Source organism: Hyla sarda, chromosome 12 (genome assembly GCF_029499605.1).
Source record: "Hyla sarda isolate aHylSar1 chromosome 12, aHylSar1.hap1, whole genome shotgun sequence".
Taxonomy (NCBI): domain Eukaryota; kingdom Metazoa; phylum Chordata; class Amphibia; order Anura; family Hylidae; genus Hyla; species Hyla sarda.
This window is the reverse complement of record NC_079200.1, coordinates 24019273-24033778: the sequence shown is the minus strand read 5'-3', so window position 1 is coordinate 24033778 and position 14506 is coordinate 24019273. Positions and strand designations below refer to the sequence as shown.

At 43.3% G+C, this 14506-nt stretch overlaps 1 protein-coding gene across 1 annotated transcript in view; it reads right to left on the bottom strand.

Annotated features, from left to right (window-relative positions):
* Nucleotides 1-4652: 4652 nt before the first annotated feature.
* The window catches only part of KRT222 (keratin 222), a 43118-nt gene continuing 33264 nt past the window's right edge, over nucleotides 4653-14506 (bottom strand). Inside the window, exons 8-10 of the mRNA XM_056549013.1 lie at nucleotides 13309-13373; nucleotides 7963-8080; nucleotides 4653-6445 (exon numbers count right to left, since the gene is read on the bottom strand). Of these exons, the coding sequence (XP_056404988.1) occupies nucleotides 6232-6445; nucleotides 7963-8080; nucleotides 13309-13373 (397 nt within the window). The 3' untranslated portion in view covers nucleotides 4653-6231. The remainder of the gene's footprint in view (nucleotides 6446-7962; nucleotides 8081-13308; nucleotides 13374-14506) is intronic.

The window sequence follows — 14506 nt, the reverse complement described above, 5'->3', positions numbered from 1 at the left end:
TCAGATGCTGTATTTTCCAGAGGAAGTTCTTTTCTTTTTGAATTTCCTTTCTGCCTGACCACAGTGCTCTCTGCTGACACCTCTGTCCATGTCAGGAACTGTCCAGAACAGGAGCAAATCCTCATAGAAAACTCATCCTGCTCCCGACACTTCCTAAAATGGGCAGAGGTGCCAGCAGAGAGCACTGTGGTCAGACAGAAAGGAAATTCAAAAAGAAAAGTACTTCCTGTGGAGCATACAGCAGCTGATAAGTACTGGAAGGATTAAGATTTTTAAATAGAAGTAATTTACAAATCTGTTTAACTTTCTGGCACCAGTTGAGTTAAAAAAAAAAAAAATTTCCAGGGGAGTACCCCTTTACGGGCGGCAACAAAATGCAACCATCATTAGACTGTATTAGGTTGCGTGGCTAAGAATAAAATAAATGCGAGTGTGTCATACGAGGATGTGGCAGCAAAAGTAGCTGTAAATATCATCTAAATATAGTAAAGGTAATTATAATTATTGGGCAGGTTAATTGCTTAATTAGGAACAAATTAATCATCGCCAGTAAACACAATTATAACCTTATTATTTTACAGCCATATAAAGGCTCATATAAGCGCGGACGGCCCATATGAGTAAGTCACTATCTTTATCACTGTTGTTTTTAACCCCTTAAGGACTCAGCCCATTTTGGCCTTAAGGACTAAGACAATTTTATTTTTTACGTTTTCGTTTTTTCCTCCTCGCCTTCAAAATATCATAACTCTTTTATATTTTCATCCACAGACTAGTATGAGGGCTTGTTTTTTGCGCGACCAGTTGTCCATTGTAATGCCATCACTCACTTTACCATAAAATGTATGGCGCAACCAAAATAAAATACTATTTGTGTGCGGAAATTAAAAAGAAAACCGCAATTTAGCAATTTTTGGAAGGTTTTGTTTCCACACCGTACAATTTACGGTAAAAATGACGTGTGTTGTTTATTCTTTGGGTCAATATGATTAAAATGATTCCCATGATAACATACTTTTCTATTACTGTTGCGCTTAAAAAATAATCGCAAACTGTTTAACCAAATTACTACATTTAAAATCCCCCTATTTTGAAGACCTATGACTCTTTCATTTTTCCGTGTAAGCGGCGTTATGAGGGCTAATTTTTTTGTGCCGTGATCTGTACTTTCTATTGATACCATATTTGCTTCTATAAAACTTTTAATACTTTTTTAATTAATTTTTTTGGGAATAAAATGTTATGAAAAAGCAGCTATTTTGGACTTTTTTCTTTTTACGTTCACGCCGTTCACCGTACGGTATCATTAACATTTTATTTTAATAGTTGGGATATTTACGCATGCGGTAATACCAAATATGTATATAAAAACATTTTTTTTACATTTTTTGTGGGTGAAATAGGGATAATGGGACAATTTACGTTTTTATTGGGGGAGGGGATTTTTCACAGTTTTTTACTTTTACACATTAATAGTCCCCATAGGGGACTATCTATAGCAACCCTTTGATTGCTGATACTGTGCAGTGCTATGTATAGGACACAACACTGATCAGCATTATCGGTGATCTTCTGCTCTGGTCTGCTCGATCACAGACCAGAGCAGAAGACCCCGGGAGACGGCCGGAGCCAGGTGAGGGGACCTCCGGCCGCCATGCTGGATGATTAGATCGCCGCGGCAGCGCTGCGGGCGATCCGATCATCCATTTAAAGTACCGCGATGCTGCAGATGTCGTGATCTGTATTGATCACGGCATCTGAGGGGTTAATGGTGAACATCCACGCGATCGCGGGTGTCGGCCATTACGGGCGGGTCCCTGGCTGCTATCAGCAGCCCGGACCTGCCGCGCATATCGTGAGCATCGCTCCGATGCTCGCGGTTATGCATAGGACGTAAATGTACGTCCTGGTGTGTTAAGTACCAGCTCACCAGGACGTACATTTACGTCCTGCGTCGTTAAGGGGTTAAAGGGGTACGCCGGTGGAAAACTTAATTTTTTAAATCAACTGGTGCCAGGAAGTTAAACAGATTTGTAAATTACTTCTATTAAAAAATCTTAATCCTTCCAGTACTTATTAGCTGCTGAATACAACAGAGGAAATTATTTTATTTTTGGAACACAGTGCTCTCTGCCGACATCCTGACCACAGCGCTCTCTTCTGACATCTATGTCCATTTTAGGAACTGTCCGAACAGCATATGTTTTCTATGGGGATTTTCTCCTACTCTGGACAGTTCTTAAAATGGACTGTGGTCATGATATCAGCAGAGAGCTCTGTGTTCCAAAAAGAAAATAATTTCCTCTGTAGCTGTATTCAGCAGCTAATAAATACTGGAAGGATTAAGATTTTTTAATAGAAGTAAGTTACAAATCTGTTTAATTTTCTGCCACCAGTTGATAAAAAAAAAAAAAAAAAAGGTTTCCACCGGAGTACCCCTTTAATAGGGCAAAAGCATGACTGCTGTCTGACCAGAGCAGTGTTTGCCAACCAGGGTGCCTCCAGCTGTGGCAAAACTACAACTCCCAGCATTCCCGGACAGCCAAAGGCTGTCCGGGCATGCTGGGAATTGTAGTTTTGCCACAGCTGGAGGCACCCTGGTTTGGAAACACTGGATCAGGCTGCTGCTCAGCTCCTCCCCCATGCTTTACACTGCAGCCCTACTTTCTGCTTTGTGCAATCACACAAGAAGCTCCCCAGAAAATCAGTGCATGGAGAGTCCTGTTATGTACCTGAACACAATATAAAAAACTAATTGTTCCAAAGTTTAAAAAAAAATAAAAAAATTATTATAATAATAATAGGGGAGATTTATCAAAACCTGTGCAAAGGAAAAGTTGCCCAGTTGCCCTAGCAACCAATCAGATTGCTGCTTTCATTTTGCAGAGGCCTTGTTAAAAATGAAAGAAGTGATCTGATTGGTTGCTATGGACAACTGGGCAACTTTTCCTCTGCACAGGTTATGATAAATCTCCCCCAATATGTATGTATATATATATATATATATATATATATATATATATATATATATATATATTTATACACACACAATATTACATAAAACCTATACATACTGATTAGAGATGAGCGAACTTACAGTAAATTCGATTCGTCACGAACTTCTCGGCTCCGCAGTTGATGACTTTTCCTGCGTAAATGAGTTCAGCCTTCAGGTGCTCCGGTGGGCTGGAAAAGGTGGATACAGTCCTAGGAAAGAGTCTCCTAGGACTGTATCCACCTTTTCCAGCCCACCGGAGCACCTGAAAGCTGAACTAATTTATGCAGGAAAAGTCATCTACTGCCGAGCCGAGAAGTTCGTGACGAATCGAATTTACTGTAAGTTTGCTCATCTCTAATACTGAAGCATTATTTAATTTCAGAATGTATTCGTTTCAGTGTGCTAGTGTATAAATGGATTGCCTGGCCATATAGACAGACATGTGGCCGGGACAAGGCGACTGGAAACTGGAAAAACTCTGGCGTGGAAACAAAGGTCTATCTGTACCAAACATGGTCTGGCAATCGTGGGGTAAAAGTGATGCTGGACTACTCTGGTCTTTACCAGGGACGTGCACAGATAATTTTGGGGACAGGGGCTGAACTAAAAATAAAAGTGCACTTCTTATAATTATTTATATAAATGTCCACATAATGATGCCAGACTGCCGAGGGCACTTATAGGAGGAACATCAAAAGGGCAGGGGCTCAAGCACCCCTTCTAGTCAACCTGTGCACGTCACTGGTCTTTACAGTAACATGAATATCCAGTGTAGTAACCCATAGGCTGATGTGGTGGCCCAGTAAGGTGTTACCCCGAGCTCCTGCTGTCCTGTCAGGCAGCCTCCTTTAGTGTCCCCCAAGGCCCCTTCAACTTGTTTCCCCATTGTAAATATGTTTTACCATGTAAAGTGTTATAAAATGTAATGTTGCTTTAAGAGTTATACCATGTGATATGTCATGTGATTGTTACCCAGGAGGCACCAGTGACCAGGTGATCCCAAGAGTGACCTATGGGCTCCCTGCTAGTCTCCCCCATATAGGCCCTGGGTGGAGCTTCTCTGTCTCTCTTGGAGCTTAGAGCTCTTGCGTCAAGTCAGCGTGGTCTGCATTCAATTGTCCAGTCCTACTACAAGTCCCAGCAAGCCCTTAAGGTCTGCGTCACTGGTCACCTCCTTGGGCCCTGGCTGAACTGTATAGACTTTAACAACTGTCTACCCTTAGTAAAGCTACCGTTGTCCGTAACTTGGCATCGGAGTCATTATAGCCCCCGCGCCTAGCCCAGGATCCAGCGGTATACCTTTGGGTGGTTATAGGCTTAACCACGCCCTGGCGTCACAAACACAAGGTGTTAATGCCATCTGCCCCTAGGGTAACAACATCTGCCCTCATCACACCCTGCTACCACACTGATATGCATGTTACTCTTGGAGGTTCTGTTGGGTTCAACAAGCTGTACTATTTTGTCTAGTAAAATACTTGACACCATGCTGGAAACCTACTGGACCCCATTAAAGTCAATAAGGTCCATTGTAGTACAGATCCACTGTTGATGGAGAAGAACAACTGCAAACACAATGCAGGAATGAGCCCAGTCTTAAAGGGGTATTCCAGGAAAAAACTTTTTATATATATATATATATATATATAAATATATATATATATATATATATAAATCAACTGGCTCCAGAAAGTTAAATAGATTTGTAAATTGCTTCTATTAAAAAATCTTAATCCATTCAGTAATCCATTCAGTACTTATGAGCTGCTGAAGTTGAATTGTTCTTTTCTGTCTAAGAGCCATCACGCCCCCTCCCATAGACTTGCATTGAGGGGGTGGGGCATGACATAATGAGGGGGCGGGGCATGACATCATGAGGGGCAGGGCTATTACGTCACGAGCTCCCGACACCGGCTCCAGCGTTCAGAATACCCATTTAAGTAAATCTGCTCTTTGTTGACCCTTATGGACACAACTAGTTTTATGCTCCTAGTTATGGCTACACCTTGTCCATGTTGCTGCGCCACGTAAGACCGTACCCTTGAGATTATAATAACCACTTCCCTAAGTATTGTTTCTTTTTCCATATGATACCAACTCAATGCACTTAGATCCTCACCACAGTTGTAAGCCCCTTTTCACCATTAGCTACGCCACTAGAACCATGTTTGATAGGTTTGTCCACCACCATTGCTGGTCACATTTCTTAAACTTTGAACTCAAGCAGTGGTGGCCCATCATAAAAGACAATGGCCCTAATTTACTATTGCAAGCCCAACATGTTTTGTCATGTTGTGCGCCAGATTCTGGTGCATTGCGCCAGAAATTCTGTCTGCGCCAGAATTTGTGCCAGAATTGAAAAAAACCCGACTAACTCTCCACTCCAAGAAAACCCGAAAAAGGGGCGTGGTCGTCAGGGAAAGGGGGTGTGGTCACCAAAAGGGGGGAGGGGGGGTGTACCCAACATATTTACTAAGGTTTCCACAGAAAATTTAGTGGATTGGAGCTGAGGAAAACCCCACAGATCAGAGCATGTGTAAAAAAAGGAAAATGTAAGGAAAAGTGAAAAATGTAGGGAAAGCTTAGTAAATCCTGTGGGAAAAAAAATTGTAGGGAATTAAAATCCACAAGGAAACCTACACCACACTCTTAGTAAATCTGGGCCAATATATGGTAGATCAATAGCACCCTATTTAGCTTTGCTATAGAACAGTCGAATGTTCATTCCTGGACTTTTCCTGGTTTATCCCTGGACTTTTCCTGGTTTATCCCTGGACTTTTAGGTCATAATGTCCTCAACAGGTGATTTAAATGAGGTTATCTAATAGTGGACAATTCCTTGAAATACGTGTTAGTGAATTTGAAGAGTCATGTAATGGTGACGGAGAAGTATAAAACAGGGGATCGTGAAGGAGCTTTTGAAGTAAATTGAAGCGGCTGGCAACAAATAATTCAAATATCTATATTTTAGGCTGCTACTTTTTTACCTTTACCTGGCTTGGAGCATGCAGAGACAAATCTAAATGGCTTACATTGATGGAAGAGCAAAAATTAATGCCTGCAAATACACATAGAAATCATAGTAAACTGCAAGACTTGCATGAAAAATGTGTTTTCGTTATTCCTCTTAGATCCAACGCGACCCATTGTCTTGATATTGTTAGCACTATTACCCATTGTTGTGTATCGTCTTATCTGTCGGCCTTTTTTTCTTTGGGTGGGTAAATGTGCTGTCAGGGACTCATGGTGGGAATGCTACACGAGCGTCTCATGATTAACCGCACCTCTATGTCAGGGGTATTGTCTTTTTTGGTGTGGGAACATGCCTCATCGGCAGCCGCCAGGTGGAGGTCAAATCGTAAAGACACCGATTTCTTTCTGAGTTTAGGATTGTCCTTGAAGAAGGAGCCTTCCCACTGTCTTATGATTTCGTCCACTTTCTCTTTCCTGCAAAGTAGGTAACAAATAACAAGCATTTTATATGGATATGGATAGATTTTTGCCATAACTTTAACCATAACAACAGCCATGACATCGAAGGAGTTGTCCGGCAATAGTCTAGACATGAGTGCCCTCTGGTCAACACTTCTTGGCCCCATCTCAACACAATAAAGTGCCCATTACAGAATGAGACGGGTCACCACTGCAGCCAATAATAGGCTGAACGGGAAATTCCTGCAGGTCAAGGTGGGACAAGGAAAAAGGAGCAGCTTCATTTAAAGGGGTAGTCCGCCGCTCAGCGTTTGGAAAAACTGTTCCAAACGCTGGAGCCGATGCCGGGAGCCTGTGACGTCAAAGCCCCACCCCCTCATGACATCACGCCTCACCCCCTCAATGCATGTCTATGGGAGGGGGCGTGATGGCTGTCGCGCCCCCTCCCATAGACTTGCATTGAGGGGGCCGGCTCCAGCGTTCTGAACAGTTCCAAATGCAGAGCAGCGGAGTACCCCTTTAAATCAGTGACCATGACCAAGATGTGGCCATAGATGACCTAGTGTCACTCCCTAAACATGCTACATTGCAGCCAATGTAAATAAATAGGGTTGGGTTGCGACCTGGGACTTTCATGTCTTAGCACAACCATATTTGTTTACATTGGCTGCGATGTAGCACAATTCGGGAAATGTAAGGCAGCCACAATCCGTGTCGTGACCAAATCTTCTGAGTAGCCCTAGCCTTAGGGCAGTGTTTTCCAACCAGGGTGCCTTCAACTGTTTAGCTGTCCAGGCATGCTGGGAGTCGTAGTTTTGCAAAAGCGAGCACAGAGCTCTCTGCTGAATCACGAGCACAGTGCTCTCTGCTGACATCTCTGTCCATTTTAGGAACTGTACAGAGCAGCATATGTTTGCTATGGAGATTTTCTACTACTCTGGACAGTTCTTAAAATGGACAGAGATGTCAGCAGAGAGCACTGTGGTCGTGATGTCAGCAGAGAGCTCTGTATTCCAAAAAGAAAATAATTTCCTCTGTAGTATTTAGCAGCTAATATGTACTAGAAGGACTAAGATTTTTTAATAGTAAAGTAATTTACAAATCTGTTTAACTTTCTGGCACCAGTTGATTTACAAAAAAAAAGGTTTCCCCTGGAGTACCCCAAAGGATAGGGGATAATACGTCTGATCGCAGGGGTCCTGCCGCTGGGGATCTCTCTACTGCACCTGGCGTTCATTTAGAGCATTGGGTGCAGCGCCGGAGGCTCGTGACATCACGGTCGTGCCCCTCCTCAATGCAAGTCTATGGGAGGGGGCATGAGCATCGGGTGCAGCGCCGGAGGCTCGTGACATCACGGCCACGCCCCCTCAATGCAAGTCTATGGGAGGGGGTGGTGAGATTTACAAAGGCAGATTTCTTTAATAAAATGTGAATTTTTTTTTAAGAAGTAAATTAGAAAAACTATTGTTTTGCAAAGATGTACAATATATATAAAAAAAAATTATATCGGACAGCGCCCATTTAGTACTTACTGCACTGTGCCTGTGGCCTCCGCACCCTCCTCCGCAATATTTCCATTAAATATTGCTTGCTGTTTGTCGTGCTGCTCTGGAGATTCCCTGTAAAGCTTTGAACTCTTTTGCACGGCACCTATACAAATAATACGAAACATGAACTTCATTAATGATATAGAAGCTCGATGTAGAACCTGTTACTAGAAAGAGAAATTCCATAAATAAGAATAGACACAGAGACTAGACACAGCACCACCCTTACCCACAGGGCTCTGCCTGGTACTGCAGCTGAGCCTCAATCAATCAAACTGGTTATTGTTAAAAAAAAAGCTTATGGCATATGGGGATTGGATTAGTTCTACTCAGCAGTGAGTGTGAGGAAATTCTTAAAGACCATTAAAGAGGTTATCCGAATATTAAAGGGGTACTTCACTGGCCAGCATTGGGAAGTAAATGTTCCGAACGCTGTTTTCGTGCTGCGGGGGTCGGCCATGCCCATCGTGACATCAAGGCCACGCCCCCTCAATGCAAGTCTATGGAAGGGAGCGTGACGGCCGTCACGCTCCCTTCCAAAGACTTGCATTGAGGGGGTGTGGCCGATCCCGGCAGCGGCCGTCACACTCCCTTCCAAAGACTTGCATTGAGGGGGTGTGGCCTTGATGCCACGAGGGGCGAGGCCGACCCCGGCAGCGGCCGTCACACTCCCTTTCAAAGACTTGCATTGAGGAGGCGTGGCCTTGATGCCACAAGGGGCGAAGCCGACCCCCACAGCGCGAAAACAGCGTTTGGAACATTTGCTTCCTAACGCTGGCCTGTGGAGTACCCCTTTAAGAGTTATCACCTGGCCATGGGATAGGGTATAACTAGCTGAACAGGGGGGTGCAACTGATAAGGATGACCATTATAGTTTTAATTACTGATCAATATATGTATATATTAAAAATAGATATATATGCTAATATGCTTCAGAAAAACATTATTTTCCTTATGAGACATATCAACTTGCTATTTGCTTGTAGACCTTGGGACGAGGCCAAAAGACGCAAGATAAAGAAGAAGTTGGAAGTTAGAGACAAAACATCTGAAGAAATATAGACTGTGCAGAAGGACGGATACATCCAGAATTTTCTGGTAAAATTGGGAAATGGCAACATAAGTGACCTATGGTTAAGAAACAAATGAATGCTTAAAATGCTAATATATACAGACGCAATACTCAAATAACCATTCAAAATATAACATGATTATTTTGACGTGATATTGAACCTCCCCTTTTTGTCAACTGTAAACACCAATGTACTTCCGTATAATAAACAGAACTCCTTGGGTCAGCTCCTTAGCCAGTGTGAGCTAAACTTCTGCTGAGAAGGATATTATACCAACTTTTTGTCTGGTGTTTATTTCTTTGTGTCGACACTCAGCAGTATACAGCGGCAGTCACTCACATTTTAAGGCCTAACCCGCAGCCAACCTTAGAGGGGTACTCCGCCCCTAGACATCTTATCCCCTATCCAAAGGATAGGGCATAAGATGTCTGATCACGGGGGTCCCGCCGCTGGGGACCCCCGCATTCTACCATGCGGCACCCACCTGTAACGGCTTCTTGAAACACGGGAGGCCTTCAGGCTAATACTATCACGATCACGTGGACGTAAGATTGTGATGTCACGACTCCGCCCCCGTGTGACATCACACCCGCCCCCTCAATGCAAATATATGGGAGGGGGCGTGACAGCTTTCACGCCCCATCCTATAGACTTGCATTGAGGGGGCGGGTGTGACGCCACACGGGGGCGGAGTTGTGACGTTACGATCTTACGTCCTCGTGGTCGGGATGGTATTAGCCTGAGGGCCTGCTCAGGGTGCTGCGTGGTAAAATGCGGGGGTCCCCAGCGGCGGGACCCTCGCAATCAGACATCTTATCCCCTATCCTTTGGATAGGGGATAAGATGTCTAGGGCCGGAGTACCCCTTTATGAGAACGGTGAAAAGACCTGCAGTGCATGCTTGATCTCCACTCCATTCATTTTTCATGGGACTTCTGAAGATAACCGATTGCTATCTTTGGAAGCCCCATAGAAAATAAATGGCAGCATGCATGCGCTTCATTAGCTTAGCTGAAAAGGGACCCCTGTTCTTATGAACAGTGTGGGTCCCAGCATTTGGATCCCACAGATCAGATAGCTGTTGCCTATATTGTGGATAGGTGATAACTTTTCATATTTTATATTACGATAACCTCTTGAAAGGTAATTGGTTGGCTCTATATCATGCCCTGAGCTGGAGACATGGGCAGATAGCTGATAGGAAGAATTAAAAAACAAAAACTAAAATCATGCCTGTCTCTAAGTTATAGCTATTTGCAAAGTTATAAAATCATATTTTCCTATTTAGTTAGGGCTGAGCTGTAGAATGCATGCCTCCCTCCTCTTTTGGATTTCAGCATTTATCCCTATATGTCAATCATGCAGGGCAGGGAGGAGTGGGGAGAGCTCAGCCCAACCTCTATGGAGTTTAGAAGGAAAACATGATTTTATAATTTATAACTTCATAACTTTTATATATTATAAAATTTATAATTTAATCATATATAACTTTGCAAACAGGCATCAGCTGATACAGGTATCATCTCTTTATCATCAATCTGCCCATGTCTACAAGATATAGAGTCAACAGATTCCCTTTAAAGGGGTACTCCGGTGGAAAACAATTTTTTTTTAAATGAACTGGTGCCAGAAAGTTAAACAGATTTGTAAATTGCTTCTATCTAAAAATCTTAATCCTTTCAGTACTTATTAGCAGCTGCAAGCTACAGAGGAAATTATTTTCTTTTTCAATTTCTTTTTTTGTCTTGTCCACAGGGCTGACACCTCTTTCCGTGTTAGGAACTGTCCAGAGCAGCATAGGTTTGCCATGGGGATTTTCTCTTGCTCTGGACAGTTCCTGACATGGACAGAGGTGTCAGCAGAGAGCACTGTGGACAAGAAAAAAAAAGAAATTTAAAAAGAAAAGAGTTTCCTCTGTAGTATACAGCTGCTAAAAAGTACTGGAAGGGTAAATATTTTTTTATAGAAGTAATTTACAAATCTGTTTAACTTTCTGGCACCAGTTGCTTTAAAAAAAAAAAAAAAAATATGTATATGTTTTCCACCGGAGTACCCCTTTTAACCCCTTAACGACGCAGGACGTATATTTACGTCCTGCGCCGGCTCCCGCGATATGAGGCGGGATCGCGCCGCGATCCCGCATCATATCGCGTCGGTCCCGGCGCTAATCAACGGCCGGGACCCGCGGCTAATACCACACATCGCCGATCGCGGCGATGTGCGGTATTAACCCTTTAGAAGCGGCGGTCAAAGCTGACCGCCGCTTCTAAAGTGAAAGTGAAAGTGACCCGGCTGCTCAGTCGGGCTGTTCGGGACCGCCGCAGTGAAATTGCGGCGTCCCGAACAGCTGATCGGACACCGGGAGGGCTCTTACCTGCCTCCTCGGTGTCCGATCGACGAATGACTGCTCCGTGCCTGAGATCCAGGCAGGAGCAGTCAAGCGCCGATAATGCTGATCACAGGCGTGTTAATGCACGCCAGTGATCAGCATTAGAGATCAGTGTGTGCAGTGTTATAGGTCCCTATGGGACCTATAACACTGCAAAAAAAATGTAAAAAAAAAGTGTTAATAAAGGTCATTTAACCCCTTCCCTAATAAAAGTTTGAATCACCCCCCTTTTCCCATAAAAAAAATAAAACAGTGTAAAAAAAATAAAAAATAAACATATGTGGTATCGCCGCGTGCGTAAATGTCCAAACTATAAAAATATATCATTAATTAAGCCGTACGGTCAATGGCGTACGCGCAAAAAAATTCCAAAGTCCAAAAAAGCGTATTTTGGTCACTTTTTATATAATTAAAAAATGAATAAAAAGTGATCAAAAAGTCCGATCAAAACAAAAATCATACCGATAAAAACTTCAGATCACGGCGCAAAAAATGAGTCCTCATACCACCCCATGCGTGGAAAAATAAAAAAGTTATAGGGGTCAGAAGATGACATTTTTAAACATATAAATTTTCCTGCATGTAGTTATGATTTTTTCCAGAAGTGCGACAAAATCAAACCTATATAAGTAGGGTATCATTTTAACCGTATGGACCTACAGAATAATGATAAGGTGTAATTTTTACCGAAATATGCACTGCGTAGAAACGAAAGCCCCCAAAAGTTACAAAATGGCGTTTTTTTTTCGATTTTGTCGCACAATGATTTTTTTTTCCGTTTCGCCGTGCATTTTTGGGTAAAATGACTAATGTCACTGCAAAGTAGAATTGGCGACGCAAAAAATAAGCCATAATATGGATTTTTAGGTGGAAAATTGAAAGGGTTATGATTTTTAAAAGGTAAGGAGGAAAAAACGAAAGTGCAAAAACGGAAAAACCCTGAGTCCTTAAGGGGTTAAGGTGTCAGTACATAAATAACTAGCGGCTGTCTCCCCTGACCTCCTTATAGCCATACCATGCATCTTTATTTAACTAGGGAAATTGAAAAAATCATTGACAGACACCTCTGGCAGTGGTAACCTGACGCGATCGGGTGTCATGAAATCCACCATGTGCAATCCTTCGTTCCCCTGCCATTTGCCATCTTAGTAATCTAAAAGGAAAACAGAAGGCGCTCCATGTGCGGGATCAGCTGGTCAGGCCCATAGGGAGGGGAAGAGATCTATCCCACGCCGCTTACCAGAGTTGGTTGTGTACACACACACAACAATGGGAAGCGCCTGAAAGTAAATGTGTCCTCATCCGCAGCCCTCCTTAGAAATGATAGATAGGCGGTTGGACCGTAATGGTAGGAGATGTCGGCGCTGGATGAAGGAACCAGGAGGAGTGCAGCATAAAATCAAGGCAGGTTTATTGGATGCAATGCGTTTCGCTGCTCATGCGCAGCTTCATCAGGCATCAGCCATGCCTGATGAAGCTGCGCATGAGCAGCGAAACGCGTTGCATCCAATAAACCTGCCTTGATTTTATGCTGCACTCCTCCTGGTTCCTTCATCCAGCGCCGACATCTCCTACCATTACGGTCCAACTGCCTATCTATCATTTGCCATCTTAGGAAAGTTGGCAGGGCCCCACCTAAATCTCTAGATATGCCAACGTAAGTCTAATATTTGTGGGTTTTACCACAATTACTCATCACATATGCAGTTGTTATGCATGCATTTAGGGGGCCCCACCAATTACTAGCACAGAGAACCGGAGTTCCCCACTCCATCTGACCATCATGTGGAAGAGTTGTGTGAAGCTGATGCCCAACATTTGCTCTGGCGCTCCATACTTTTGGAAATATTCAGCGCTACTTCACACTTACCGGTAGGAAGGGTAAAGCCTATTTTGCTGGTAGATAACTTGGATTCCTGTCTAGTACCATATAACCTACAAACAGAACAAAGTCAGTATAGTACCATATGTGAAGTAAATTATTCATTTTAGTTTTATTCTGAATCTCTTTTATAAAATGGCGTCTCCACAATAATATAGGGGGAGATTTATTAAAACCAGTGCAAAGGAAAAGTTGTCCAGTTGCCCATAGCAACCAATCAGATCGCTTCTTTCATTTTTAACAAGGCTTCTGCAAAATGAAAGTAGTGATCTGATTGGTTGCTATGGGCAACTTTTCCTCTGCACAGGTTTTGATAAATCTCCCCCTATGATAAATTTTAGCAAGTAGAGAGTGTAGATAAAGCACTCACCGCAGTCAGAGGTTCAGCAACGGGATAGAACTTTTATTCCAGACTTGAGTCGGTAAAACAGAGCAGACAGACACACAGGGAGCGTGGATGGAACAGGTGAGGCGGGGGGAGTGACAAAGGGGTGGCAACTGGTTTCACGCACTGAGGTGCTTCCTCTGGCCCACGCGTGGGCCAGAGGAAGCGCCTCAGTGCGTGAAACCGGTTGCCACCCCTTTGTCCCGCCCCGCCTCACCTGTTCCATCCCTGTGTTTCTGTCTGCTTTATCTACACTCTCTACTTGCTAAAGTTTCTGTCATAATACTGGACTTCTTTGATATGACCACCGCCATCACCTGTAGCAACCCTATATACAGACCGACGCGGTCACTAGCTGTATTACACTGTGCCGAATATAGCTCTCTAGATGCATTTACAGAAGCAGTGCCAGACTTATTTCCTTGAAAGAATTCACAATAATATAGTTAAAGGGTACCTCTCATCAAAAAAAACTTTTGATATATTATAGATTAATGTATGCAGAATAACTTTACAATTGCATGTTATTAAAAAATATGCTTCTTTCTATTTAATTTTCCACTTTGAAGGAATGACCACTAGGGGTCTCCCTACCAGTCCTGGCAGCAAGCATTTCAGACTCATGCTGGAGTCCTAAACACTATGAGCTGACAGTCTGCTTTGTTCACAAAGGAGAACACTCAGAGCTGCCAGCCTGCTTTGTTCACAGCCTGTTTGGCTGTGAACAAAGCAGGCTGGCAGCTCTGAGTGTTTAGGACTCCAGCATGAGTCAGAAATGCTTGCTGACAGGACTGATCGGGA